General features: G+C 48.2%; 1 protein-coding gene across 8 annotated transcripts in view; it reads right to left on the bottom strand.

Moving 5' to 3' along the window:
* Window positions 1–25,359, bottom strand: part of KIF21A (kinesin family member 21A) — a 2,335,619-nt gene that overhangs the window by 1,114,353 nt on the left and 1,195,907 nt on the right. For all 8 annotated transcript variants that reach the window (XM_069629214.1, XM_069629217.1, XM_069629219.1 and 5 more), the window contains one exon: window positions 19,235–19,440. In XM_069629214.1, coding sequence (XP_069485315.1) covers window positions 19,235–19,440 — 206 coding nt within the window. The remainder of the gene's footprint in view (window positions 1–19,234; window positions 19,441–25,359) is intronic.

Below are 25,359 nucleotides of genomic sequence, written 5' to 3'. Positions count from 1 at the left end.
TGACGACGGGGAATATTCATGAGCATGTGAATCCATGCCAGACCCCATGCTGGAGAAATAATTATATCTCTTTTACACCAAGCCCTGGTCAGTGTTTACTTGTTCTATTGTGTTCTCTTGACCTATTGTGAATACTCTGTATAATTGTTATTGTTATTGTTATTTTGCACTTATATAGCGCCTTATATACCATTGGTATGGTCTGAAGGCGCTGGTAGGTTGAACGCCTCGAAGTTCAGATCAGTGGAGAGAGTAGGGAGAGTCAAAAGGTGCGTGTGAGCACCGGATATGTGTGCAGCTTGTGCGGTACACGTGTAATAGCTGCTTCTTATCGGTAGGTGGGGTGGTTGAGAGATCAGGAGAATGTGTTCGTTCTGGCAGGATTTATCCGGAACGGAGGTGGCTGCGTTAGGCCTGAGGAAAACGCCTGGCTGGGGGTGTGGGACCAGCAGTGTTTACATAGAATGATGTGGAGTAAGCGGTGGATGTTCGTATGAGGACAGTTATACCGAATGGTGTCATAGTATCTCTGTGTTCTAGTTGAGTGGTGATGTAAGGAGAGAGTAAGCGTGGGGTGTGGTGTGATGGGTTATATGCTCTTTCAGTGTGCAAACTTCTGAATGCAATTTTCCCAGAGAGGGAACTGGGCGAACTTCTAAGTACAGTTTTCCATACAGAGTCTATTGGGAACACTTCTAAATTCATTTCATCAGGGAAGGTATTGGGCTCGTATCCGCAGTCATTCGCCCTCCGCAGTCATCCGCCCTCCGCAGTCATCCGCCCTCCGCAGTCATCCGCCCTCCGCAGTCATTCGCCCTCCGCAGTCATCGCCTTCCATAGTCATCCGCCTTCCACGGTCAGCCGCCATCCACATTCATCTTCCAAGGTATCCGCCCTCCGCAGTCGTCCGCCCTCCACAGTTATCCGACCTCCACATTCATCCGCCCTCCACAGACATCCGCCTCGCACAGTCGTCCGCCCTCCGTAATCGTCCGCCCTCCCTAATCGTCCGCCCTCCCTAATCGTCCGCCCTCCCTAATCGTCCGCCCTCCCTAATCGTCCGCCCTCCCTAATCGTCCGCACTCCCTAATCGTCCGCACTCCCTAATCGTCCGCACTCCCTAATCGTCCGCACTCCCTAATCGTCCGCACTCCCTAATCGTCCGCACTCCCTAATCGTCCGCACTCCCTAATCGTCCGCACTCCCTAATCGTCCGCACTCCCTAATCGTCCGCACTCCCTAATCGTCCGCACTCCCTAATCGTCCGCACTCCGTAATCATCCGCACTCCGCAATCATCCGCACTCCGCAATCATCCGCACTCCGCAATCATCCGCACTCCGCAATCATCCGCACTCCGCAATCATTCGCACTCCACAGTCATCCGCCATCTACCGTTATCCGCCCTCTACTGTTATCCGCCCTCTACCGTTATCCGCCTTCCACAGTCATCCGCCTTCCACAGTCATCCGCCATTCCTCAGTCATCCGCCCTCCGTAATCATCTGTCAGCAGCGGTCATCTTCCACGCGCATTCCACTCGTCGGTGCTCAGTCGGTCACCCACTTCCGGCCTCTCACCCTACTCATTCCTCTGCTTTCGACAATCTTCCGCTCTTCCACACCCTGTCGCTCTCCATTCAGTCGCTGATACTTTTTTCTATTCATTATGCGCATCTGCTCTAGACGTTCTTCTGCTCTGTATGCTCTCTTTGATCAACAAGCTCCTTCGCTCTTTATGCTCTTCCAATTCTCCACCTTCCTCGACTTTCTACACCTAGCCGCTCTTCGTACTCGGACCGCTTTCTACAGTCAATTGGTTTACATACTCATCCGTCATCCCCATCGATTTTGCGCGTATTATTTATCGGGTCTCCAGACCCAACCGTCTGCCAGACGCACCAGTCAACCGCTTTCATCCTCCACATTCATTTATACTTGTCTAGAATCATAATTATTTATTCGCCCTTTTCAATCATCCGTTCATTACACTCATCGTCTTTCCAAGCCTGTCCATGCTCTATTTTTCTTTTATCAGTGGTCAATTCGTGTTATTGACTTCACTGTTTACATCTACATTACTCGCTTTAATTTCTTGTCTGAATATTTGATACAATCTGTATTTTTTTTTTTTTTTTTTTTTTTTTCATTTTTTCTTTTTTTTTTTCATTTGGTTTTGCTTTGGGTGCTTCGCTGGGTCGGTGTTATTTTGATGATGCTAGAACGGAACCGGTTGGTTTTAGGGAAAGAGCCAGGTTTTCAGTAGTTTGCGGAAAGCTGTTAGCTCCTCAGTTAGCCTGATGTGGGGTGGGAGAGAATTCCACAGGGTTGGGGCTAGGGCTGAGAATGATGCTCCGCCTAACCTGACTGAGTTTGTCTTAGGAATTACTAGGAGGCCGGCTGTGCTTGATCTGAGGGTGCGAATGGGGTGATAAGCTATTAGTTTTTCTTGAAGATATTGTGGTCCAGTTTTATGTACTGCTCGATGGGTGAGGCATAAGGTTTTGAAAGCTACCCTACGGGCTACTGGTAGCCAGTGGAGTGTCTTGAGGGCTGGGGATACGTGATCTCTTGGACCAAGCGCAAGTAGCACTTTGGCCGCCGCGTTTTGTGCTCTTTGAAGTTTGTTCATTTGGTAGGCATGGATTCCGAGGTATAGGGGGTTGCCGTAGTCCAGCCGTGAGATGACGATTGATTGTACCGCAGAGACTCTGTTAGGAAATGATAGATATGGAAAGATGCGCCTAAGGTTTTTGAGGTGGTAGTGGCAGGACTTTGAGACATTGTTGACTTGGCGCGAGAGTGTTAGGTCAGAGTCTAGGGTGCATCCAAGATTTTTCACAGTGTTGGAGGGTATCGGTGAGTTGCCCATGGCGGGTGGCCAGGGTAGAGGGTGCGGGAGAAGATCTGGGTTGCCGCATACCATGATTTCTGTTTTGGAGGGGTTTAACAGGAGGTGGTTTTGGGTCATCCAGCGTTCAATGTTAAGGAGGCAGGATGCCAGGTCAGGTTGTGAGTTAGGATTCGTGTTCAAGAATTTTAGAATTAGTTGTGTGTCATCGGCGTAATTGTAACATAGGATGTTGTGTGCACGGATTATCGGTGGGAGGGTGATCAGGTAGAGATTGAAGAGGAGGGCAGATAGACACGCTCCTTGTGGGACTCCTGTGTCAACTGGTCGGGCTTGGGAGATAAAGTTGGAGAGTGTCGTTATTTGGTGCCTGTCCTTGAGGAATGAGGCTATCCATTTGAGGGCGGTTCCACGTATTCCTAGGGAGTGGAGGCGATCAAGGAGTATTGAGTGATTGATCGTGTCAAAGGCGGCTGATAGGTCGAGAAGGATTAGTGCGGCGCATCCCGCGGAGTCAGCAATCATTTTAAGGTCGTCCCAGATAGAGGTTAGGGCGGTTTCAGTTCCGTGACAAGTTCTGAAGCCTGATTGGGCGGGGTCTAGGAGTTTGTTGGCTTCAACAAAGGCGTTAAGTTGAGAGTAGGCGGTTCGGTCAATGAGTTTGGCGAGGAACCTGGTGTTTGATATGGGGCGGTAGTTTTTGGGCTCAAGCGGGTCGAGCGAGGGTTTTTTAATCAGGGGTTTGACGTGCGCCAATTTGAATGCGTCCGGAAAGGTACCGGAAGAGAGGGAAGCATTTATGATAGATCTTGCGTGTTCTCCTGCACAGGTGGAGGCAAAGATTTCTTTAAGGGTAGTGGCAGGGCATGGGTCCAATGGTGATCCGGATGGTTTGCGGGCAGATAGGAGTTTGAGAAACTGTTCTGTTGTTAGTGGACTGAAGGAGTTGAACGTTGGTTGCGTGGAGGTTGTAGCTGATGGGTTGGGTGGTAAGGGCTGAGGATTGTCTGGTGGCTGTAAGAGTGCTAGTTTGGAGGTTAGAGTATTTGTCCTTTCTATAGCAGTGGAGTAGAAGTGGAGGGAGAGTGAGTCACAGAGTGATTGCGATGCGGTCGGGGTGGTTGTGTTACAAGCTGGGTTGGTGAATTCGGAGATAATTTTGTGGAGTTCTTTGCTTGGGTTTTTGCAGTTTAGGATTCGGGAGTTGTAGTGGGCCTTTTTTGTTTTCCGGATTTCGGCTTTGTACCGATACAGGTGTCGGGCTAAGGTGGTCCTGCTCTCATGGGTTTTCTCTTTATGCCATTTGCGTTCTAGGTGTTTGTATAGTCGTTTAGTGTTCTTCAGCTCAGGAGTGAACCATCTGGGGAAAGGGCCACGGCGGATTGATGGTTTGCAGGGGGGGGTGAGGCGCATCAGAGATGCGCTAAGCCATGAATCAAGGGCCTCAGGGGTGAGATGGTTGTTGAGAGGGCAGGATGGTGGTGGAGACTGGAGGAGAACCTCGGCTAGGTCTGGGGTGATTGTTAGTTTCTTCCAGCATTTGCCTATGTTCGGGGGTTCGGATACGAGTAGGGGGAGGGGTTCGGGTGAGTGGATGGTGAAAGAGAGAATGTAGTGATCAGACCAGATGATAGGGGTGGGCGGCATTAGCTGAATCAGGTTGTTGGAGCTAAAGATGGCGTCGAGAGTGTGTCCTTTATAGTGGGTCGGTCCGTTTATGTGGGGTTGGAGGTTAATTGCATCTAATCCGTCAACCAGGGAGTATGTCATGGGGTTGGTGGGGATGTCGAGCCATATGTTGAAGTCTCCAAGAAGGGTGAGGTTGGGATGGTTTATTTGGAGGGTGGCGATAGAGTCGCAAAGGTTATTTGCGAAGTGTCTATCGTAGCCTGGGGGCCTGTAGATTATTAGGAAGCTATGTGAGAGCGATGGTGAGAGGGATAGTTTAACAAGGAGAGATTCGCAGGATGGAATGGAGGGTTGGTTATTGATGATTGAGGCGCGAAAGAGAGATTTGAAGACGAATGCTAGCCCTCCTCCCCTGGACGGACGGTTCAGTGGGATGAGGGAGTAGTTGGGGGGAAAGGCTTCGTTGGCGATTGGGCCGAAGTCGTCAGAGAGCCAGGTTTCAGTGATGAAAACTAGGTCTGGTTTGTCAGAGGTGAGGAGGTCAAAGATGGAGTGTCTGTTTTTTGCTATTGATCGGGCGTTAAATAGGATGCAGTTCACATCGGCAGTCGGGGATGATCTTGGTGGTGGGGGGTGGGGGTGCAGTGGTGGAGAGTTTGGGGGGGGGAGGGTGGGTTGGGTGATGATGGATGGGAATAGTGGGCGAGCAGAGAGATTGGCAGGCTTCGGGAGGGGTTGGGAGGCTGCGTGTGATAGGTTGGTCGGGTTTTGGAAGGGGAATTTGAAAGAGGGATGTTGACGGTTAGGGGTTTCAGTTGCAGCTGATGAGAAATCGAGGGAGAGGGGTTTCAGGTGGGGGGAGGCAGGGGGGAGGGGGGGATTGCGGGGTAGATGTGGTTGGTCGAGATAGGGGGGGCGAGGAGTGCTGTGAGATTGAGGGGGACCAGGAACGTTTCCTCTTTAGTTTCCTTGCTGCGACTGGTGTGTGGGAGAGAGTGGGGGGGTCGGAGGGTGAGTGGGAGGCAGCTTCGGTTCTTGCTAGGGCTAGCCGTGCAGTTTTTAGGGAGGGGAAGTGGTGAGGTCGAGTGGGGATGGTGGCAGGGGTATAAGGGGAGGGCGGGAGTTGGGTGGTTGCAGGGTGGGGTGTGACAGGTATGATAGAGAGGGGAGCGGGTATGGGTAATGCTAGTGGGTCAGGGGTGGGGTTCAGAGGATGAGTGGTCTTGGGGTGGGTGGCTCGCCATCGTGCCCCCCTTGCTTGGTGTTTGGAGAGGGGAAGAGCAGGGGGTGCGAGGTAGGGTGGGGGGGTTTGGGTGAGGCGGGAGGGGACGGGAGACAAATCGGAGAGTGGGGGTGGTCCATGGGTGATGTTTCTGACTGATTCTGGTGGAGTGGGTGCACTCATGATTGGTGCGAGTTTTAAGATTGGTTTAGGGGGGTTTTCTGATTGTAGTTCTAAGGTCGGTGACTAAATTTGGAATGCAATTGGGAGCACTATTAAATACAGTTGGGCACACTACTGAGTGCACTTGATAACACTTCTAAATGCAATTTTCCTCAGAGAGGCTAGTGGGCACAGCACCTAAGTGCAATTGGGAACACTTCTAGATGCAACTTTCTTCAGAGAGGCTATTGGGCGCAACACCTAAATGCAATTGGGAACGGTTCAAAATGCAGTTTTCTTAGAGAGGCTAAAGGGTACAATATCAAATGCTAATGGGCACAATATCAGATGGAATTGGGAACACTTCTAAATGCAATTTTCCACAGAGAGGCTAGTGGGCACAGCACCTAAATGCAATTGGGAACACTTCTAGATGCAACTTTCTTCAGAGAGGCTATTGGGCGCAACACCTAAATGTAATTGGGAGCGGTTCAAAATGCAATTTTTTCTTAGGGAGGCTAATGGGTACAATATCAAATGCTAATGGGCACAATATCAGATGCACTTGATAACACTTCTAAATGCAATTTTCCACAGAGAGGCTAGTGGGCACAGCACCTAAATGCAATTGGGAACACTTCTAGATGCAACTTTCTTCAGAGAGGCTATTGGGCGCAACACCTAAATGCAATTGGGAGCGGTTCAAAATGCAATTTTTCTTAGAGAGGCTAATGGGTACAATATCAAATGCTAATGGGCACAATATCAGATGCACTTGAGAACACTTCTAAATGCAATTTTCCTCAAAGAGGCTAGTGGGCACAGCACCTTAATGCAATTGGGAACACTTCTAGATTCAACTTTCTTCAGAGAGGCTATTGGGCGCAACACCTAAATGCAATTGGGAACGGTTCAAAATGCAATTTTCTTAGAGAGGCTAATGGGTACAATATCAAATGCTAATGGGCACAATATCAGATGGAATTGGGAACACTTCTAAATGCAATTTTCCACAGAGAGGCTAGTGGGCACAGCACCTAAATGCAATTGGGAACACTTCTAGATGCAACTTTCTTCAGAGAGGCTATTGGGCGCAACACCTAAATGCAATTGGGAGCGGTTCAAAATGCAATTTTCTTAGGGAGGCTAATGGGTACAATATCAAATGCTAATGGGCACAATATCAGATGCACTTGAGAACACTTCTAAATGCAATTTTCCTCAAAGAGGCTAGTGGGCACAGCACCTTAATGCAATTGGGAACACTTCTAGATTCAACTTTCTTCAGAGAGGCTATTGGGCGCAACACCTAAATGCAATTGGGAACGGTTCAAAATGCAATTTTCTTAGAGAGGCTAATGGGTACAATATCAAATGCTAATGGGCACAATATCAGATGGAATTGGGAACACTTCTAAATGCAATTTTCCACAGAGAGGCTAGTGGGCACAGCACCTAAATGCAATTGGGAACACTTCTAGATGCAACTTTCTTCAGAGAGGCTATTGGGCGCAACACCTAAATGCAATTGGGAGCGGTTCAAAATGCAATTTTTCTTAGAGAGGCTATATAGTGAATTTACAGTGGCGATGCTTTGTTAGTTGAGTGGTGGGGTAGTATGGCCTGTGGTAATTGCTTCTGGCCCCGCCCTTTCCACACTTACTTGATGTTGGCTTCTTGCTTCTCCTGCTGATACCTGCAGATACAACCTGGAGCCGTCTCTGTAGGAGCCGTCCTTTGCCTCGGGTCCTTAGCCGATGGGCTGCCGGGCAGTGGGCTGCCCTGGAGGGACTGGTAATGAGTGCAGATCTTCTTGTCAGGGCCAATCAGGGGCAGGGGCGGGTCGGGAGGCGGGCTACAGGGGAACCAGGAAGCGGGGATTGTTCGCAGGCTGCGGGAGGGAGACGGATCGAGGGAGGAGGGATGGAAACGCTGCAAGAGGGGTCAGGACTCACATGGGTGCCTGAAAGGCGCGCAAGTGGGGGGGCACTCACCAGTGGAATCCGGAGCACAAATGCGGCTCTGGAAAGGCCGCGAGTCGATAGACTCTCCGCTACAGGCCGGGAGGCCAATCAGAGGATGGTGGGCGGGTCGGGAGGCGGGCTACAGGGGAACCAGGAAGCGGGGATTGTTCGCGGGCTGCGGGAGGGAGACGGATCGAGGGAGGAGGGATGGAAACGCTGCAAGAGGGGTCAGGACTCACACGGGTGCCTGAAAGGCGCGCAAGTGCGGGGGCACTCACCAGTGGAATCCGGAGCACAAATGCGGCTCTGGAAAGGCCGCGAGTCGATAGACTCTCCGCTACAGGCTGGGAGGCCAATCAGAGGATGGTGGGCGGGTCGGGAGGCGGGCTACAGGGGAACCAGGAAGCGGGGATTGTTCGCGGGCTGCGGGAGGGAGACGGATCGAGGGAGGAGGGATGGAAACGCTGCAAGAGGGGTCAGGACTCACACGGGTGCCTGAAAGGCGCGCAAGTGGGGGGGCACTCACCAGTGGAATCCGGAGCACAAATAATGCCTAACTCTTCTTGAGGGAAGTCTGACCGCTCAGCCACAGCTACTAAGTGAATCTGTGTTGTACAAACTGCTACCAAGTGGGTTTACTGCCAAACACCTGTAGTCCTAAATCTTTTGCAGTGGTCCCAGAAGGAAAGTGTCAGTGGGAGTAGTGCGCAGTGTCGGACGTCTTTCCTGAATCGTTCCGTGATCGGGTGTAGGTTCTTCGTTATGTATTGTAGAGGTCCGCTGTGATTTGGATTCCTAGATAACGGAATTGTTCTAGTTCGACCCGGTACGGGCAGTTAGGGGGGGATGCATTGGCCTGCTCCTTTTTTGAGCGGAAAAAGGATGGACTTTGACCAATTCACCTTTAGTCCACTAAGGGACTGGTATTTTTCCTAGTAGTCTCGTGACCTCAGGGCATGAAGCGGGTCCCCTAGATACAGTAAGAGGTCAGCCGCATATAGGGAGACCTTGTCTTCCATGCCACCCTGCCAACGAAAGCCCTTCCATGATGTCGTCTGCCGCAGAAGTATTGCTAAGGGTTTGAGGATTAATGCGAACAATAGTGAGGACAGAGGGCATACTTGCCTTGTTCCCTTGTGCAATTGGAAGACACGTGATGGCCAGCCTTTCCCCCTGACCTGCGCTTCGGGTGAGTCATATAGGACTCGGACCCACCCTATGAAGGTTTCCCCGAATCCTATTTGTTGCATGATCTCCCACAGGGCTTCCCAGAAGACTGAATCAAAGGCCTTCTCACAATCGATGGCTAGGAGTGCTAGGGGGTCTTGAAGGGTGGGGGCTCCTTCCAATGCCAGGTGGAGGCTGCAGAGGTTCATGCATGTGGACCTTTGCGGCATGAAGCCACACTGGCCTGGATGTATTAGTGCGGTGATGACTCCCTGCAATGGGTTTGCAAGAACCTGGGCTAGGATTTTTGTTTCACTGTTTATTAAGGAAATAGGCCTGTACGAATTAGTCGTTCTGGATTTTCCTGGTTTGGGGATGACAATTATAGTGGCCCTTCGGAGGTCAGGTGATAGGGTCCCCTTACTTTTGTGGTGTAGGAATATTTGGAGAAGGTGTGTAGCTAATGTTTTCCCCCCCTTTTTCCATACGTCAACTGGGAAGCCGTTGGATCCCGGCGTTTTCCCTGTATGCAGTTGCGAGTTGGCTGTTGTGATCGTATCTTCCATAATGTCCCCACCAAGGAGTGTTTTCTGTGTCGTGTCTAGTCATTGCAGTGTGATCCATCAAGCACTGTTGTGTTGCAGGGTTCTTCTGGGGGTGCATATAGCTTTGCATAGAAGTCTGCAAAGCCTCTGCAACGTCTCGATCGGTTTGAAGTGTTATTTCATCAGTCGTCCTGATCGCCCTGACCTGTCGATGGCCCTCATCTCTGCGCTCCACCAAGGTAAGCAATTTCCCGGCTTGGTCGCCAGTTTCGTAAGTCTGGTGCGCATTTCAGAGTGTGCCTGTCTGGCATTATCTAGGGTTATATTGCATAAGTGTTCCTTGGCCACCAGGAGTGCACGATGTGCGTCTGATGACCCACTGGCAATATAGGTTGCCTCTTTTTGTAGCACCTCTTGCTCTGCAGTTATCACTGATTGATAATGGGCCTTCCTATGTGCTGATGTCCAGGAGAGAATCTCTCCACGCAGGACTGTCTTGTAGGCTTCCCATAACTTTGCTGGGTCGTCCACTGTTGCGGTGTTTATTTCGAAATACTCTGTGATGCTTGCTTGGATGCGTTCGATGAGGTCAGGGAAACCAAGGTAGTACTTGTTAAGCCGCCATTGGGGGGCGAGGGGGCAGGGTGAGCCGTCTATTTGTTGCGATTTCGATTAATAAGGGAGAGTTGTCTGAGATGCCCCTCGGGAGAAGTGTTGCATTGACAGCTTTGTGTATTTCTGTGGTTGGAAGGAAGAAGTAGTCCAGTCTCGAGCGTGAGGCATGAACTCCAGAGTGATATGAATTTTCACGAACGGCTGGATGTAGGTCCCGCCATACCTCTTTCATTCCAATTGCTGCAGTGAAGGTGGCAAGTTTGGTGTCCGTGTTTGGGTTTCTGCCCTGTAGGTGTGTGCGATCCAGGGTGACGTCCATGACTTCATTAAAGTCTCCCCCCATTACCCATATGTCAGCCGTGTTGGTAGTAATTATGGGGGTGATGCTGCGGATAAGCTTGGCCAGTAGTGTGGGGGGTGGGGAGAGTATACTGGCAGGATCGCGAGGTTCAGGTTCCATAGTGTACCCTGTGTGAGGACGTATCTACCATTTGTGTCTTGTGTTACATTGGAGAATTTAAGAGGAAGTCTCTTGTGTATTAATATCAGAACTCCCCTCGATCCCACGGAGAAACCGGCGTGTAATGCTATGAGGTAGTTTGTGCAACGAAAGAGGGTGCATATTGTGCCCGCCAGGTGTGTTTCCGTAAGGAGGGCAATGTCAGATGCGCGTCTGTTCAAGAGTTGTGTTACTAGGTGCCCCTTGATCCCGTTGACATTCCAAGTCAGGAGTTTTAAGTTCCTATTGTTATTCCTAGGTGTGGCCATATCGGGTATTTGATGTTGTAATGCTGTGGGTGGTCTTGTTGGTGGGCTGTTTGTGCCCTGAGGTTGATTGCGTGGGCAATATGGGTCCAGTGTGTGTGTGTTTGAGTAATGGATCCGTAATTAAAATAAAAGAAACTTGAAAGTTAACTTTTCCCCTTTCTCTTTTCCCGCTCCCTATGCTCCACCCCAACCTTAAGTATCTGTTGCCCAAACATGGTGATAGACGGAACTGTCGTCTATCTAACCAGGGAATAAGAGAAAAGAACACGAGCTAAGTGGACGCGAACCCCGTGAGGTATAACCTTTCCCAGTTCTTCCAGGGTGGGATACTGGGTGCTGGGGGGGGAGGGGTGTTCCTCTGGGGCCGCCCTATGTGGGTTCTGCACATGGGCCCATGTCTATGCATTGCGTTTGTCAAACCATCAGATTCTCGTAGTTTAGCCTTTAGTAGGTTAATTTATCTCACCATAATCTGGTCAGCGGTTGTCAATCAAACGGTGGTAGCTGTAGTGGGTAACGGTCTCTTGCTGCTGGTTTCGGGGCTGACAGGCCTCGATCGGGTGGTGGACGAGGTCTCCCGTTGTTATAGGCTCTTGCCACGCTCCAGTCACCTTCAATATGTTGTTCCGTCCACTTCCATGCATCTTTGGGGTCTGTGAAGTGCACTGTCGTGCCTTGGTGATATATTTTAAGTTGTGCTGGGAAGAGAAGACCGTACTTCACTTTCAGGGTTTGAAGGTGTTTCTTGAGTTGGTCAAAGGATTGTCTGGCTTTCTGGAACTCTCTGGTGTAATCCAGGAAGAAGGTGATCCGTTGTGTGTGACCGTTCCCTTGGTGCGGACCATTTGGAGCAGTGCATCGCGGTCTCTGTAATTTAGCAATTTTGCAATTACCGTGTGTGGTGGCGCACCTGGGGGAGCCGGTAGGCATCCGATGAGCGCGTTCAATGGAGTAGAATTTGGAGAATCGTTTAGGTTCAAATAGGTCTGCCAACCATTGCTCCAGAAACAGAACAGCTCCATACAAGGTCCCTCTGTTTTTTCAGGTAGTCCCAGGATGTGAACGTTGTTGCGTCGCGATCTTCCTTCTCCCTCGTCGACTCTTTCTTCTAGTGTTTAAGGCGTGTCATGACACGGGTCATGCGCTGTTCCATGTTGCTTAGCCCATCTTCTGTTCCCGAGATGCGTTGCTCTGCCTCTCCCGTGCGAGAGGTGAGTTTCTGCAGGTCATGCCGAAGGAGAGAGACGTCCATACTGATGCCGTCCATTTTCTGCTCTATGGATGCTCGTGAGTCGGTGATTGCAGCCATAACATCTTTGAGGGATAGAGCATTCCCTGTTTCTGCCATTTCATGTGGTTGGTCCTGGTCTAGGGAAGAGGTTGACTGTGTTGTTGTGGTGTACTGGTCAATCTTGCATTGGGTAGAAGCTTTTTTGATTTTGTCTTTGCCCATTATAGGTTTGTTCTGCAGTTGCCACTCCAGCAGGCGTAGTGTCTATGCGTGGGGTGAGCGGCCTTCGCGGTGGATGTCAAGGCGTGACGGGGTCCGGTTGGCACATATGTTGTGGTTTGTCGAGGTCTGCTGAGTGCCAGGGGTGATGAGACCGCTGGACTTATGTGTTGGAGTGTTTCTGACCCATATAGGTTGTGGCTTTGCGGTCCGTTTCACTTCCGTTGGGTTTATTGAGTCAAATGGTGGATGTTTGCAGGTTACGCTGCGAGTCGGATTATTCAGTTGCCGTCTGCAGGTTCCTGCCTTCTATTTCCTCCTTAAACAGGAAGGGGGCGCCCAGTGCGGTGAACGTGACCCACAGGCACTCTGCTTATACTGGGGGTCCCTGCAATGCTTGCTATATAGAGCGGTGGAGTTGTGCTCAACTTATCTTTGTCCCTTGGTAGGGTCTGGTTCGTGGTTTGGCAGGGGATGTCCAGTCTCGGAGGTTGGATGTGTTGGTAGAGTGCTGGGGACGGCAGTGTCACATAAGGAAGGGAGCTGTCTTATCTGTGCCGTTGCGTCATTCCACACGGATGGTGCAGATTGCCCTTGTGTGGGGAAGAGGCAGGATATAGGCATGACATGTGTCGGCAGAAACGCCCAAGAGTTGTAGGATGCAGTTGGGTTTACCTTTCTATTGAACTCCCTGCCGTTGGCAATCCTCCTTATGCCTGCATGGGTCAAGGTATGTATGTCGGTGTCGGGACACAGTAGCTGCAGCAGGAGTGGGGTGCTGTTGCTTCCCGGTTTGCGCCAGGTAATGCCAGAGTTCGGGTGCCTTCAGGGTGTGCAGGTCTCAGCGCGGTTGTCAGAGCAAGATGGTGCTTGGGATTGTGCGCCCTTGTTTGAAAGTTGTTCAGGAGGAGTTTTGTTGATCCGTGGTGTTAGCGTCAGGGGAATTGGTGGTTGAGTATGTTGCCATCACCTTGTTTTGTGTCACAGGGTAGCTCAGGACTTAAGTGTCTTTGTATGCACAGCAGGGCGAAGGTGTAGCAATGTTTGCTCACTCACCGTCCATATTGCTGGTTGTGACGGTGTTGTTGCTGCAACAGGAGTTCGCGCCTCTCTCCTCCCAGGCATCGTGGAGGGCGAGGCATGGTGGTTCCAGTGGGGGATGCAGGTATGTGGCATCGGGAAGCTTGCATATTAAAAGGGCCGGGTACTAGGGCCGCTGCCTCCAGGCGCGGCTCAACGCTCTGCTGATGGGAGTACCTCCACCCGTCCTACATGTCCGCAGGTCATTTGCTTGGTCTTCCTGATGGGGGAGGTGTTGAGTGGGGCCTCGGTGCTAGTTGGTGCTCCTGATGGGGCACCGTCACAGGGCGTGCACCATGCAGCTTGCCCCACGACCTTAGCAGTCCGCTGTTCCAGCTCGACGAGGTCAATGTGGAGCCCGGTGTGTAGCCCGCTGTGTCGGCGCGGGGTGTTCTCCTTACTTCTCCACTGCACAGGCCACAGGTCAGAGGGAGGCTTCTGTCCACAGCAGGTGGGGGATCCGCTATTTTGCATTTGTGCCACGGCTGTGTGTTCTTGCTGGTGTTTCGCCCGACTTGGGCTGTGATGATGTCTCTGGGGCAGTGTCCCTCAGTCACTTTTTTGAGTCTGGGCTATCTCCGCCAGTGTGCGGCCATTTTGGGCATGACTGTCTGTGTCTCTGCAATGCCTGGTACAGGGCTCAGGGGACCACAGGGGACTGTTTGTGGAAGTTGAAACTTCACTCAGCGCCGCTCTGCAGCTTCATCTGTCGATTGATGTGTTTTTAGTATCAAGAGTCTCCATATGCAGCAGGATATAGCAGGATTATTCGGGCGGTCGCAGGAGCCTCGGAAGCTCACGTCTGCATCGCTCTGCAGTTGGCCACGCCCCCCCCTGGACCACTCTTGACACCTCACGCCACCCTTTCCTAGGGCCTTCTGGATCTTGTAGTTGCAAAAACAGGTCCCAGTCACAGCCTTTCGAATGAGCGCCCACATGGGGCCGGACCCTTCGGCACCTGGCCCTCAACTGGGATTTCTTTAAAGTTCAAAAATACACACAAGTTCTTTCTTCTTGTGTCCAAAATGTTGCTACTCGTAACCCTGGGCTCAACGCAGAGCAGTTTATCATCAGCTTCTTCCGACTCACAAGCTGTGCTGAACCCGTTGGCTTCTTTGTTCTCTGGAGTCAAGTACAGTACCACAGTAGCCAGCTTGCCTCTCTGCATGCATTATCAATGTGGGAGGCCCCCGTGTACCATTGACATCTGCTGCTCTGCACGCCAGCTGTAACTCCCGGTCTTATGCTTTCCTTTTGGGAGGCTTTGCAGGTCTGAGTTGAAAAGGGCAAGGGCAATTCCCCCTTCGTCCTTCCAGGTCTCACCGCTTTCCGCTTCCCTTTGTACTGCCGGTTTGGTGTAGCTGTGTCCTGGTGCGTTCTTGCTCGAAGTGTGCTTTCATGCTCTGCCTTTTATCCCTGAGGGGAAGGTAAAAGGGGTTGTCAATTGCCTGACTCTGCCTGACCCGAGTGTTGGGACATTTCAGATAAACGGCTTTGGTGTTAGTCCGTTGTCTGTTACCCTGTAGGAAAGGGTTTGTGTGGGAAAAGGCAGGGAGTGGTAGCATTTCTAAGTATCCTACAGGGTAGGATGGGGAAAGGTGTTACAGGGAAAGGGATACCGTGTCTCAACCCTCAGTGTTCCACTTCCACTCACCGAAGATCCCTCGCCCAGGTGATCCTCCCCCACTGGTCCATGCCCAGGAACTGGATCCAATATCGATGGCTGTGTCCAGACCACCTAGACAACAGATCCCTGTGGAGTAGCGGGTGAGAAATCTTCAAGTTCCTCACAAACCTCTTGCAGTGGGGTTTCCCCTTACAGGCCGGGGCCAGTCTTCTATCCTCCGCTTCATGCCCTTCAACCTCGACAGATCTTTCTTCACCTTTCCCCTTGCGAAAAAAAGTAGATTTTAGATTCCTACTCTCAGAGAGCCTTCAGGTGCATGGATTGGCACAACCCACAGTCATGGAGGTCGAGGTCCTCCCCCAGACAGTATAGACATAATGTCGGGTTGGGTGACAGAAATCTTGTCAGCTGCAATCTGTGCAAGGTTTGAAGCCAGAGGCCTTTGTGGGATAAGTCATTTTCCCAGAAAAATAAAGAACTGATGTTCCCTTAGTGAACAGAGTGCGCAGAAAAAGGGAACGGAGGTCACGGCGTCTCGATAAAAACTGGCCCAGATTTATTTCCAGCGCAGGAAGCATAGAGACATTGGGCAGAGCCACAATGCGCCTCCTGATGGCAGCAAGGTTTGTGTAATCGCTGTGCTGAGATAGAATATAATTGATGAATAATCCATGGGAGGATGGAATCCATCAGAAAGTAGGAGTAATGTCACATATGTTTCCCACCACACAGTATTGTACATCGTTAATTTCTAGGCCGATTGTTGACTGTATTCTTCACTCATGTCAAGATTATAATTCAATACACACGTACCCGGCAACCATTTTGCTATCAATATTTAACCTGTGTTTAGGGTGCAATCAATTCAGTCATTCAATCCATGTTATTTGCAAACAAGTGGCATTACTCATACTATCATACTCTGATAGTCTCCCACGACATGTGTGATAGTCTCCCACGACATGTGGAAGTTTGCTTAGGGCCTTCAATGTGAATAGAACATTGTACCGTCACACATACCAGTAATTACTTTACCAACCAGGACCATTTTAATATGTATTGAATGGAATACGCTTCTTAACTATTTCTTGCATTTTTTATCCCCATCCTGTTATATGCTTGCATTTCTTTGCCATTATCTTTAAAGTGTTTCTCCTGCACAGAAACATTCACTATGCATTGTAAGCATATATTTTCACACCACAAAAACATTCCTTGAGTAAGCACTATGGATAATGGAAAACATGTGTTGGCATTTGTGACAAATCCAGGGAATTTGTCCCTTCTCCCCAATAAGGAGCCACCCCTTTTGGGAATAAGGAGGTGTGTCCGCTAACCTGAACACTTCCTAGTCCACAAGCCAAGCAGGAACCCACTGGAGAGACTCCCAGAAAGGGATTTTATTCATTCGCCCTCATCTGAATGGTCCAATTCGTTTGTTGGCTATACGGGGATTAAGCAGTATAATTGTACCTGTGACACTTTAGAAATGGCTGGCATGGATTCGACCACAGTATCCAACAATTTGGAGAAACACAGTCAATGGAACATTCAATCTTGTTTCAAGTTGAATTTTACAGATGCAAAAGCAAAATCGAAGGAGGTGAACAATACCATACCCCACAGCGGGGTGAGCAACCAGAAAGCCCTAGGCAGGGAGAAAGCCAAACAACCCCAAGAAGGGGCAAAGGACGCACACGCCCAAGAACGAGTGACAGGAACTCTACTCCATGGTGGAGGACTCATCATTTTGTTGGTAAAATCAGACTGGAACTAGAAAACAAGACACTCAAAAGACATAAATCACAGAACCTTTAACTATACAGCGAGGCACAAGACGTTGAAAGCCTATAGAGGGACAATTGAGGAGGGCTAGAAGCCAACCACTAGGCAAACCTTGAGGAAGAAAGATGTTTGAAACCTATTCTGGTCAACTTTATCTAAGTTTGGTTAATTAGTTGTGGGGCCAGATTAGGCTTGTAAGACTTACGGACAGGGACCATTTTGTAACGCTCACCTGATTCCCACGGAGGCGCAGGTCTGGCTTCGAGTGCTGATGCTTCTTCAATGTTGAAGCGCAGGACTCTGAAGATGGACAGGAAGGGCCCTCAACTCTGGCTTCTCCGGCTCGCAGGAATATTCCCCTGTGCGTGAAAAGGGAGTATTACCTACTGACTGAGTTATGATCAAGCCTCCCACTCTCTTCCAACCCACCACGATACTCTTCCACGATTCCCCCTGAAGTCTCACCTTAGTGTCCGGAAGGATGAGCTCTCCATCCTGCTTCTGATGCAGGGGCGCGTTGAAACCCAGTTACTTCTCTGGATTGAGGATTGATGGGAGTTCAGGTAAGCTTGACTATTCAGGTAAGGCTCTGTAAAAGTTCTGTTGCAAGTTCAAAAGTCCAAGCTTAATAATAATGTTCATTGTCTTTTTGCAGCAAGCGCTAATGTTTATGTCCTTTTTTCCCCTTAGGGGCCGGGGTTCGGAATGCCAGAGATATGGCACCGACCCGAAGTGAAACGTGCAGTTCCAGTTCCAGTAAATGGCAGGTTAGTTCTGAATGAGCGCTCGGGAACTGACTTTGCATACGCTCATTCAATGTCTTTGTCTTTTTTCCCCATAGGGTCCGGGGTCCGGAAAATGCCTGGAAGCGGCAAGACCCGAAATGAAATGAGGTAAGTCTTATTCCCTTCCTTCTCTCACCTATTATTCTTGTCTTTTTCTCTAGGCTCTGGGAAGTGGCTGTGTATCTGGATGATCGCTGCTGAAGATGGAGGAACCCAGGAAAGGTGAGTGAAATGCAGCGCTGCAGCGATCGTAACGAAATGCTTTTAAAAATAATGTCTTCCCTTTCAGGATCATCGGTGATGTCTCCGTGGTGCAGATTTAGCTGGTAAGGTCTCTTGTCTCCCTTTGCAGGTGACCCAGGATGCTGACAGGCGTGGCTGAAGTCCAGAAGCAGGAGCTGACACGGTGACCGTCCAGCTGCGAGCAGCAGAACAACGTGAAGCGTGAGTTGCTGATCGGGTGTGGTTTAAATAGCTTTGGAAGAAGTCCCAAGTGTGTATCCTTCCTCCGATCAGGTATGTATCCTTCCCCGACCACACCCGGGTGGAAAGTAGTCCCACAGGTAAAGTAGTTCCATTCAGGCCTCAAGAGGGCCTGGATGTGGCAGCATGGTCTGCATCAGGTAAGTGCACATGAAAACACTTGCACACATGTATAGCTTTATGAGTCTGGCGCCTAAGGCGCCAGAACAGAGGTCCAACATGAGCCTGGCGCCTAAGGCGCCAGGACTGCGTCCAACGGGCCATAGCTTGGGCCCGCTGGCACTCCCCTGGGGGAAATGATGCCTGCCTCTGGGGTCGCTGGGTTGGACCTGGCTCCTTGGAGGGAGGCATCATGACACATTTATTCTTCTTTTCTTTTGTTAGCTAAGGTCATGACACACCTTAGAGGTCGGAATAGAATAGTCTATTTGATTTAAATAAAAGTCACGTTTGTAACAATTACCTCTTTTCTGCCGCCCAAGTATGACTTACCACACAGCACCAAACAAATTAGATTAACTTATTTTCCACAATCCCATGGCAAGACTATATCCACTTCCAGGAGATTGTACACTACAAGGTATTTTTTTAGAGCAGCACAGTACAGCAGCGGCACAGCATAGCAGCATCACCAGAGCAATCCAGGCCTTCCTATTCAACATCAAACTGAGCAAGTGGCATCCTCATTCGATCAAGAGAACATTTTCTGTTGCATGACTGTTGAAAGTCCTTATTAAGCCTTGAAGTTATGAAGTGAAATAGTTCAAAGGAACTCCTGCAACCAAAGGAGAAACCACATTGACAAGTCCTGTAAAAAAACGATTCCTGGAATAAAATGGCCCATATCCGACAGTGAAATGGAGGGCCCACTTCCGCTTCAACACAGAGTACAAATAACATGAATTATCTAAACAGCCACAGCTCCACTTCGTATATTATATTGAACAGAAATGTGCAGATTCTTTAATTGTATACGTTATGTTTTAGCAATGTTACAACATTCATAAATACGTTTAATTTTAAGTCTCTCATCTGGTACACAATGCTAAATCAAGTGTATATTATAAAGGCATAGACATACAATGCTGGCACAGGCTATTTTACCTCGTTCCATTTGTAGCAACTGAAGTACTTGGGACTCTTGACACCGAAATTCGCGTTTTATGCTGCACAGTTGCCCTTGAAGCATCATCTAAGGAGGATGTAGCAGATGATGGTTCAATAACCGGATCAGGTAAGCTTATTTTTCTATTCGCCCTTCCAGCCACCTTATCAGACATTGGCTTCACCTGCCGGCGAAGAGCTGAAACCTGACATTAATAAAGAATATAAGCATCACAGCTCTTTAAAAATGAAGGGTTAGGCGGAAACAAGATCTTTTGAAGCACCTCAGAATAAGTTCCTAAAAAAGGTTTGTAATTCCTGAACTAAGCCATTACAATCACAAAATGAGTAATCAGCAAAAGAAAAACATCCATCCGATTAGAACTGTGCAGATGTACTTTGTTTCTGTACTTTGCCCGTCTGATGATTACTTGCCCTTGAAAGAAGACCACGTAAACACTTTTTCCACAGGCTCATCAGCTAAAGGCATGGCTTGCTCTTAGTCCCAGGAGGCCCCAAAGGGGACTCTGGCAGAAAAACACAATTAGATGATTGTAATAGCCATAGACTTGCTTGTAAGCGAAAAAGAATGGTTCTCTGTTATATATTGGTTGACATATTTTGGTGGCTCTTTTTTTGCTTGTTTCAATAAAATGGTGATTAAATACTTTTCTTTGTTTTATCTGCTATATTCACATTTTCTGCCATCTCATTAGAGGGTTAAAATCTTTAAATAAGTCACACACCAACCTACATAACAGACCCACATCTCTGTTGACTTCTGCATAATGTTTCTTCTTTCTGTTTGGACGCATGGAGCCAAGTAAAATGGCGTTGCTAAAAATCACTTTGTAGGTCTTTATAGTGGAAATGCTTCCTTACTCCAGCCTCCATTTTCAGGAAAATGTGCCACTTTACGTACTATGTTTTTTATGGGATCAGAACAGATGTACTGTCTCTGAAGGTATTAAAGCACTCCTTGGAGGATGGTAGGAACAGGGTACCAGATTTCTTTTATATTTTCTGGCAGCTCAATTACAATTTATAGCTCAATGTTTCACTCCCATTGGCAGCCCTAACCACTTTGTATACTGGAGTCTGAGATCGCCCTTTTAGATTAGGACTTAATGTTCAAAGAACTAAATCAGTTTGTTACGAGCCTGGGTGTCTGCTTGCATTAGGTAAGAGGGTTTTAGTGAGAGCCTTTAGAATACAGAACACTGGGATCCCTTATTCATAGCTATTTCTCTTAGAGATACTGCCACACTTTGTAGTTGCAGCTAAGGATGTCGACTTGACCCAGACGTGGGGGTCGGGGGGCTTGTAATGGCTTCCTTACGTTTGATGAAGGACATGCATAGTTGCTCATCCCCACAGTGTTGTGTCATAGTTTGAAAGGGTATCAAAAGCAGCCTGGGATTGCGGGAAAGGTTTCCCTGAGGAGTTCAAGACCTCTGGATGGTTTGAGGCACACTTGCCCATAGGTGTAGGCAAACAGGTGGTATCTCATCTCCTAGACACAATGCATTCTGATAGAACGACCTTTACTGAAATGTAGAGGGACGAGGGAGGTTGATGTATGAAGGAAGTCCCTGGAATCTGAATGGAGCACAGTGTGTTTGGTAGTGAAGGTCTCTTGCAATAGACCTTTCAAAAAGTTGCAATACAACATTCTGTATAGAACTTGTGTTGTTCCTGGATTGAAACAAAGGTGGGATGACCTTTCTGAATAAGCATCCAAAATATAGGGCAGAAACTGTCTTCACCACCCCCATTTCATTTGAGTCTGACCAGCAATTAGTACATTTTGGAAGAAGGTATCATGGAGAGGGTTACTGGGAGGCAGCAATTGTTTAGGGCTGAGGCATGTCTGTTGGGCCCCTGAGTAAAAATAATAAAGTGACACATAAGTGCCTTGTTTGTGGCATGTTGTTGGTAAGTCTGCTAGCAAGGCATTGGGTGTCACCTGGGTTCCCTTTGTATGTTACAATGCTGAAGGAAGTCGAACAGTGGGCTTCTATGAAGCAACGCATTATGCGGTGAAAAAAGAAACAAGGATGCCGTCGATATATCAGTGTAGCGAGGCATGCTTCAGAACTATTGTTTTCCCACTGAATACTTATCCTTAACTTTTATACATTGCTACATATTGTGAATCACTAAGCTAACATGTACACTGTTTTGTTCGCCACAGTACTTTAGGTCTGCCCCTTATGATACTGAATTGTTATGCTGCTCCAATCACATATATAATGTATTAGTTTAATATAGGCTGAGACAGTGTATTGCTGCAAAAGTCAAGTGTTCTATCGCTTGTCCTGTTATCATTTGAGAAGAATTTACAATCCAATTGCCAGCTGATGGTTTCAGTGTTTTTGTGTTATGAAATTTCACAGATTATTGTGACTCGTCAAAAAGCCATTGTTGTGAGACACGTGCACAAAAAAGACTTGCAAGGAGGAAAAAGTCTGCATATTACACAACCACCAGGATCTGTACACTACATTAGGTCTCCAACATGCCGGGCATCATCTTGTATTCCAGAGAACTCCAGAGCAACTTTTTCATTTTCGCTGCTAAGAGACCTCTACATGTGTACTATATTTTTTCTATTTCGATTGACAAACTGTTTAGAATGGCATTTATCAAGCCACCTGATACCGTTATTGCAGATTAGCAGATGCTTAACTGTATAACCGTTAAGAATAGAAGGCGACGTTAACCGTACTGCTTGAAAAAAAGAATTGAATCAGTAGTAAGCTCAACGCAGAGTTTTTTGTTAGTTGGAAGATTATAATGGACCCTCTTATTACAAGAGAAAATTGACAGATGATCGTGGACATTAAAGAATTTCTTCCATTGATGAGCGATGATGGTTATTCGAGGATAAAACAGATAGTAATATAACGGGCATTTGTATAGCGCTTTGCACCATTGTATGGTCTCAACGTGCTGTAGGTTGAATGCCCATAGGAAACCGAAGTCCAAGAATGGGAAATTCGCCAGAGATTATAGAATGCGTGAGTGCATTTTAGCCGATACAAAGGTAGGTAGGGGTGGCCAGGTCCCGGCTAGTCACCATGTTGAGCATGTTGAGTAGGCATGTGGGTGGGTGCAGATAGGTAGTCTGGAGAGTATGCCAGAGAGGTATTGTGTCCAACTAGGCCACATGTTTACTGTGGGGGATAGCTGCATTCCAGTGGCAAAGGTGTTGTGCAAAGTATGTGAATCAGGGGAGACATTATGGGCCACAGAAGGGTTCTACAGTGGGGGTAGATCTCTGTCTTCGGCTGGGGCCTCCCTCTGGAACAGCCTCCCTGCCACTCTAAAACTTGAGGCGAACCATCTCCGGTTCCGGAAGCACCTCAAGACCTACCTCTTTTCTTCTGCCTTCGCTCCCCCTCCCCCTGCTGATCTGTTCTCTCTTGGCACTGTGCACCTGGCCGCCCTCTGTCCCTCGGGCCCAGGTACCTGCTCACCCTGCCACCCTCCCGCACTGCCTCCGAGCCACCCCTTGCACTGGGGTCTGTATCTGTACCCATACAGCCCCCCCTTTTTCTTCCTGCACTTATCAGACCTACCCAGTCTGCTGCCTTAAACCTAACACTTGCAAATTGCTGGCTGCATTACCACTGTTTGTTGCCTTTATTATTTAGTTATTGTTATTTATCTGTTTCTCCTCTGCTTCGCACTTTCCACTTCTCCCTCCTTCCATGCAATTTTCCCCTCTCCCATGCACTTGGGCGTTCTCAATGTCACTGGGCCTAGTAAGATCGCTGTTTTGTTCTCCCCTGTTCCCCTCCCTTGCCTTGTCATGCTCTGAAACACTTGTGTACGAGCGCAATAGAAATAAAATATTAATCTATCAATCAATGGCACAATCCCATAAGTAAACACTGTGAATCAGGCCCCATGTGTGCAGCTAAACTGAATTTTATCATGGAGGATAGCTGTATTCTAATGGCAGAGGGGTTGTGTGAAACAGGGGGGACATTATGTGTGCAGCTAGACCGAATTTTATCCAGAACCAAGCCACGACTGAAGAGAAGTTATTCGACCCAGAGAGTTGGACCATGTGAATTTGTACCATCATAACACCTTCACAGATTTAAGATGTTGAATGAAGCATGGTAATTGGGATGTACAGCTGATTTTTCCCAAGCTCTGAAAGGGAACTAAATCTCATCTCATTTGCTAAAAGCTTTGGTTTCTGCCAGTAACATTACATACATCACCATTGAAGAAACCTTGATGGTATCTACCGGTTCTGTTTGGATCGATTAAGTCAACCAACTCTATATCCTTTGATGTAATGAGACGCAACCATGTAATTTCATTTAGCAAGTGCTAAAATATAAGTGCGATTTGGTGTTATTGGATGTTCTTTCCGCAGAGTGATTTCCAACAGTAAATAGGGTGTTAAAGTTGAGACACCATTGGTCTTGTTTGAGACAGAGGAATTTATTTTGGATTGAAGCCATGTGTTGCCTGTTTGTTTACTTCCTTCATCTGAAGAATTTCTGTGCACATTTATTAGGAGAGGACAGAAAATTGGAGAGAAAAATGTGTTTGGGTGTATGTTGAATGGCATATTTCCAGGTCTGATCCCATTCCAGGATTATTTCTGTCTCTTTGGGCTTTAACAAAGACAACATCTTGATTCTGGTCTGGCAGAATGCCTGGGTCATCACACTATGTACACTCAACTGGGCTTTGGACCTCCATTGGTTGGGCTCGTAAGTTTTTGTTCTTAGATTTCGTTTGCCAATTTTCTGTGTTGAGTGCATGGACTTAAGGCATTGTCAGGTTTAGGTCATTCGAGTTCTTAACTTTGATGGATACAGATTCCTCTGTTAGATGTAATGATTGGATTTAGCTGGGTTTAAGACCAGGTCTTGGAACTGAAGAGGAGGCTTTGAATCTCTACTTGGTGGTGGCCGACTCTTTCTATATCAAGAAGAAACCTATTTTCCTGGATTTAATGGATCTGCGCACTGTATTCGAAAAGATCAGTTGTGACAAGCTGTGGAGTGTGCTCAGAACCATGAATTGTCCGGGTGTTTTGGTGGACATGCTGGCGAGTTTGCATCTCTCAACAATATCGTGTGTGAGGAGTCGTTATATGGACATTGCAATACATTTTTCAGGTAGATCGCGGGATGAGATAGGGCTGTGTTTTGGCCCCTTTGCTCTTTTGTCTATACAGAGAGGGCCTATATGACCATTTACTCAAATATACGCTGGACATACCTAGGCCGGGCAACAGATGCCTGCAGTACTTGTTAAAGCAGATGATACAGTTGTATTAGCCTGTACCCCTAGAGTGCCTTGTTGATGATTATTATTGATTATGGATTCATTGGATCTGAAAATTAATGCTCAGAAATCGGCTGTTATTGTCTGCTGCAGGGGGGGGGGGAGCGTCCTCCGAAATCGTCAGCAATATTTAGCAAGGGGAAGCTAATCCCCAGAGTGGGCAATTTTGTCTGGGGATTATATTCTCATCAGATTTTGGGGCTTAAGCACATGTCGATAAGCAGACAGTGGAATTTAAACAGGCTATTGGTGGGGATGCTAGGGCTTTGTGCATGTTTAAAGTCGATTGAGCTTGCGCACAAAGTTCATAACGGAAAAATCACCTGTGTGGTATGGAGTTGTGGGGATATGGGAAGCTTGAACACATTCAGGTGGAGAACACCTTTTTTAAGAGAATATTGGGCCTTCCTAGGTTAGCTCCTAATTTTGCAGTGCACAAGGACCTGGGGTGCTGGTTTCTTAGTGATCCTATTGCATCCCAGAAGATAAGTCAATGACTTAGAGTTTGGGGGAATAGTAGAACCATGACGACTCATGAATTTATATATTTGGTGCCCAAAGACCCCCAATTTGAAGATCACCTGGCTCAGGTATGTTAAAGCCTCATGGGTGGAAGTGCATGAGACTCAATGTTTTTACACAGTGGATCTTATATCGTCTAATGTTGTAAAACCAGTGAAAGCCAGTGCAATTCAGTCTATTAGAGAGAAGAGAGAGTCATTAGAGGTCATGAGGCCTGCTAACAGGAAACGCATGATGTGTAAGATGAATCACATGCATGTAACCAAATTCTTAAGCTCAAGCACCTA

Source organism: Ambystoma mexicanum, chromosome 12, assembly GCF_040938575.1.
Source record: "Ambystoma mexicanum isolate Mex_15411 chromosome 12, UKY_AmexF1_1, whole genome shotgun sequence".
In the NCBI taxonomy this organism is placed as follows: Eukaryota; Metazoa; Chordata; class Amphibia; order Caudata; family Ambystomatidae; genus Ambystoma; species Ambystoma mexicanum.
This window is presented reverse-complemented; position numbering and strand designations above follow the sequence as displayed.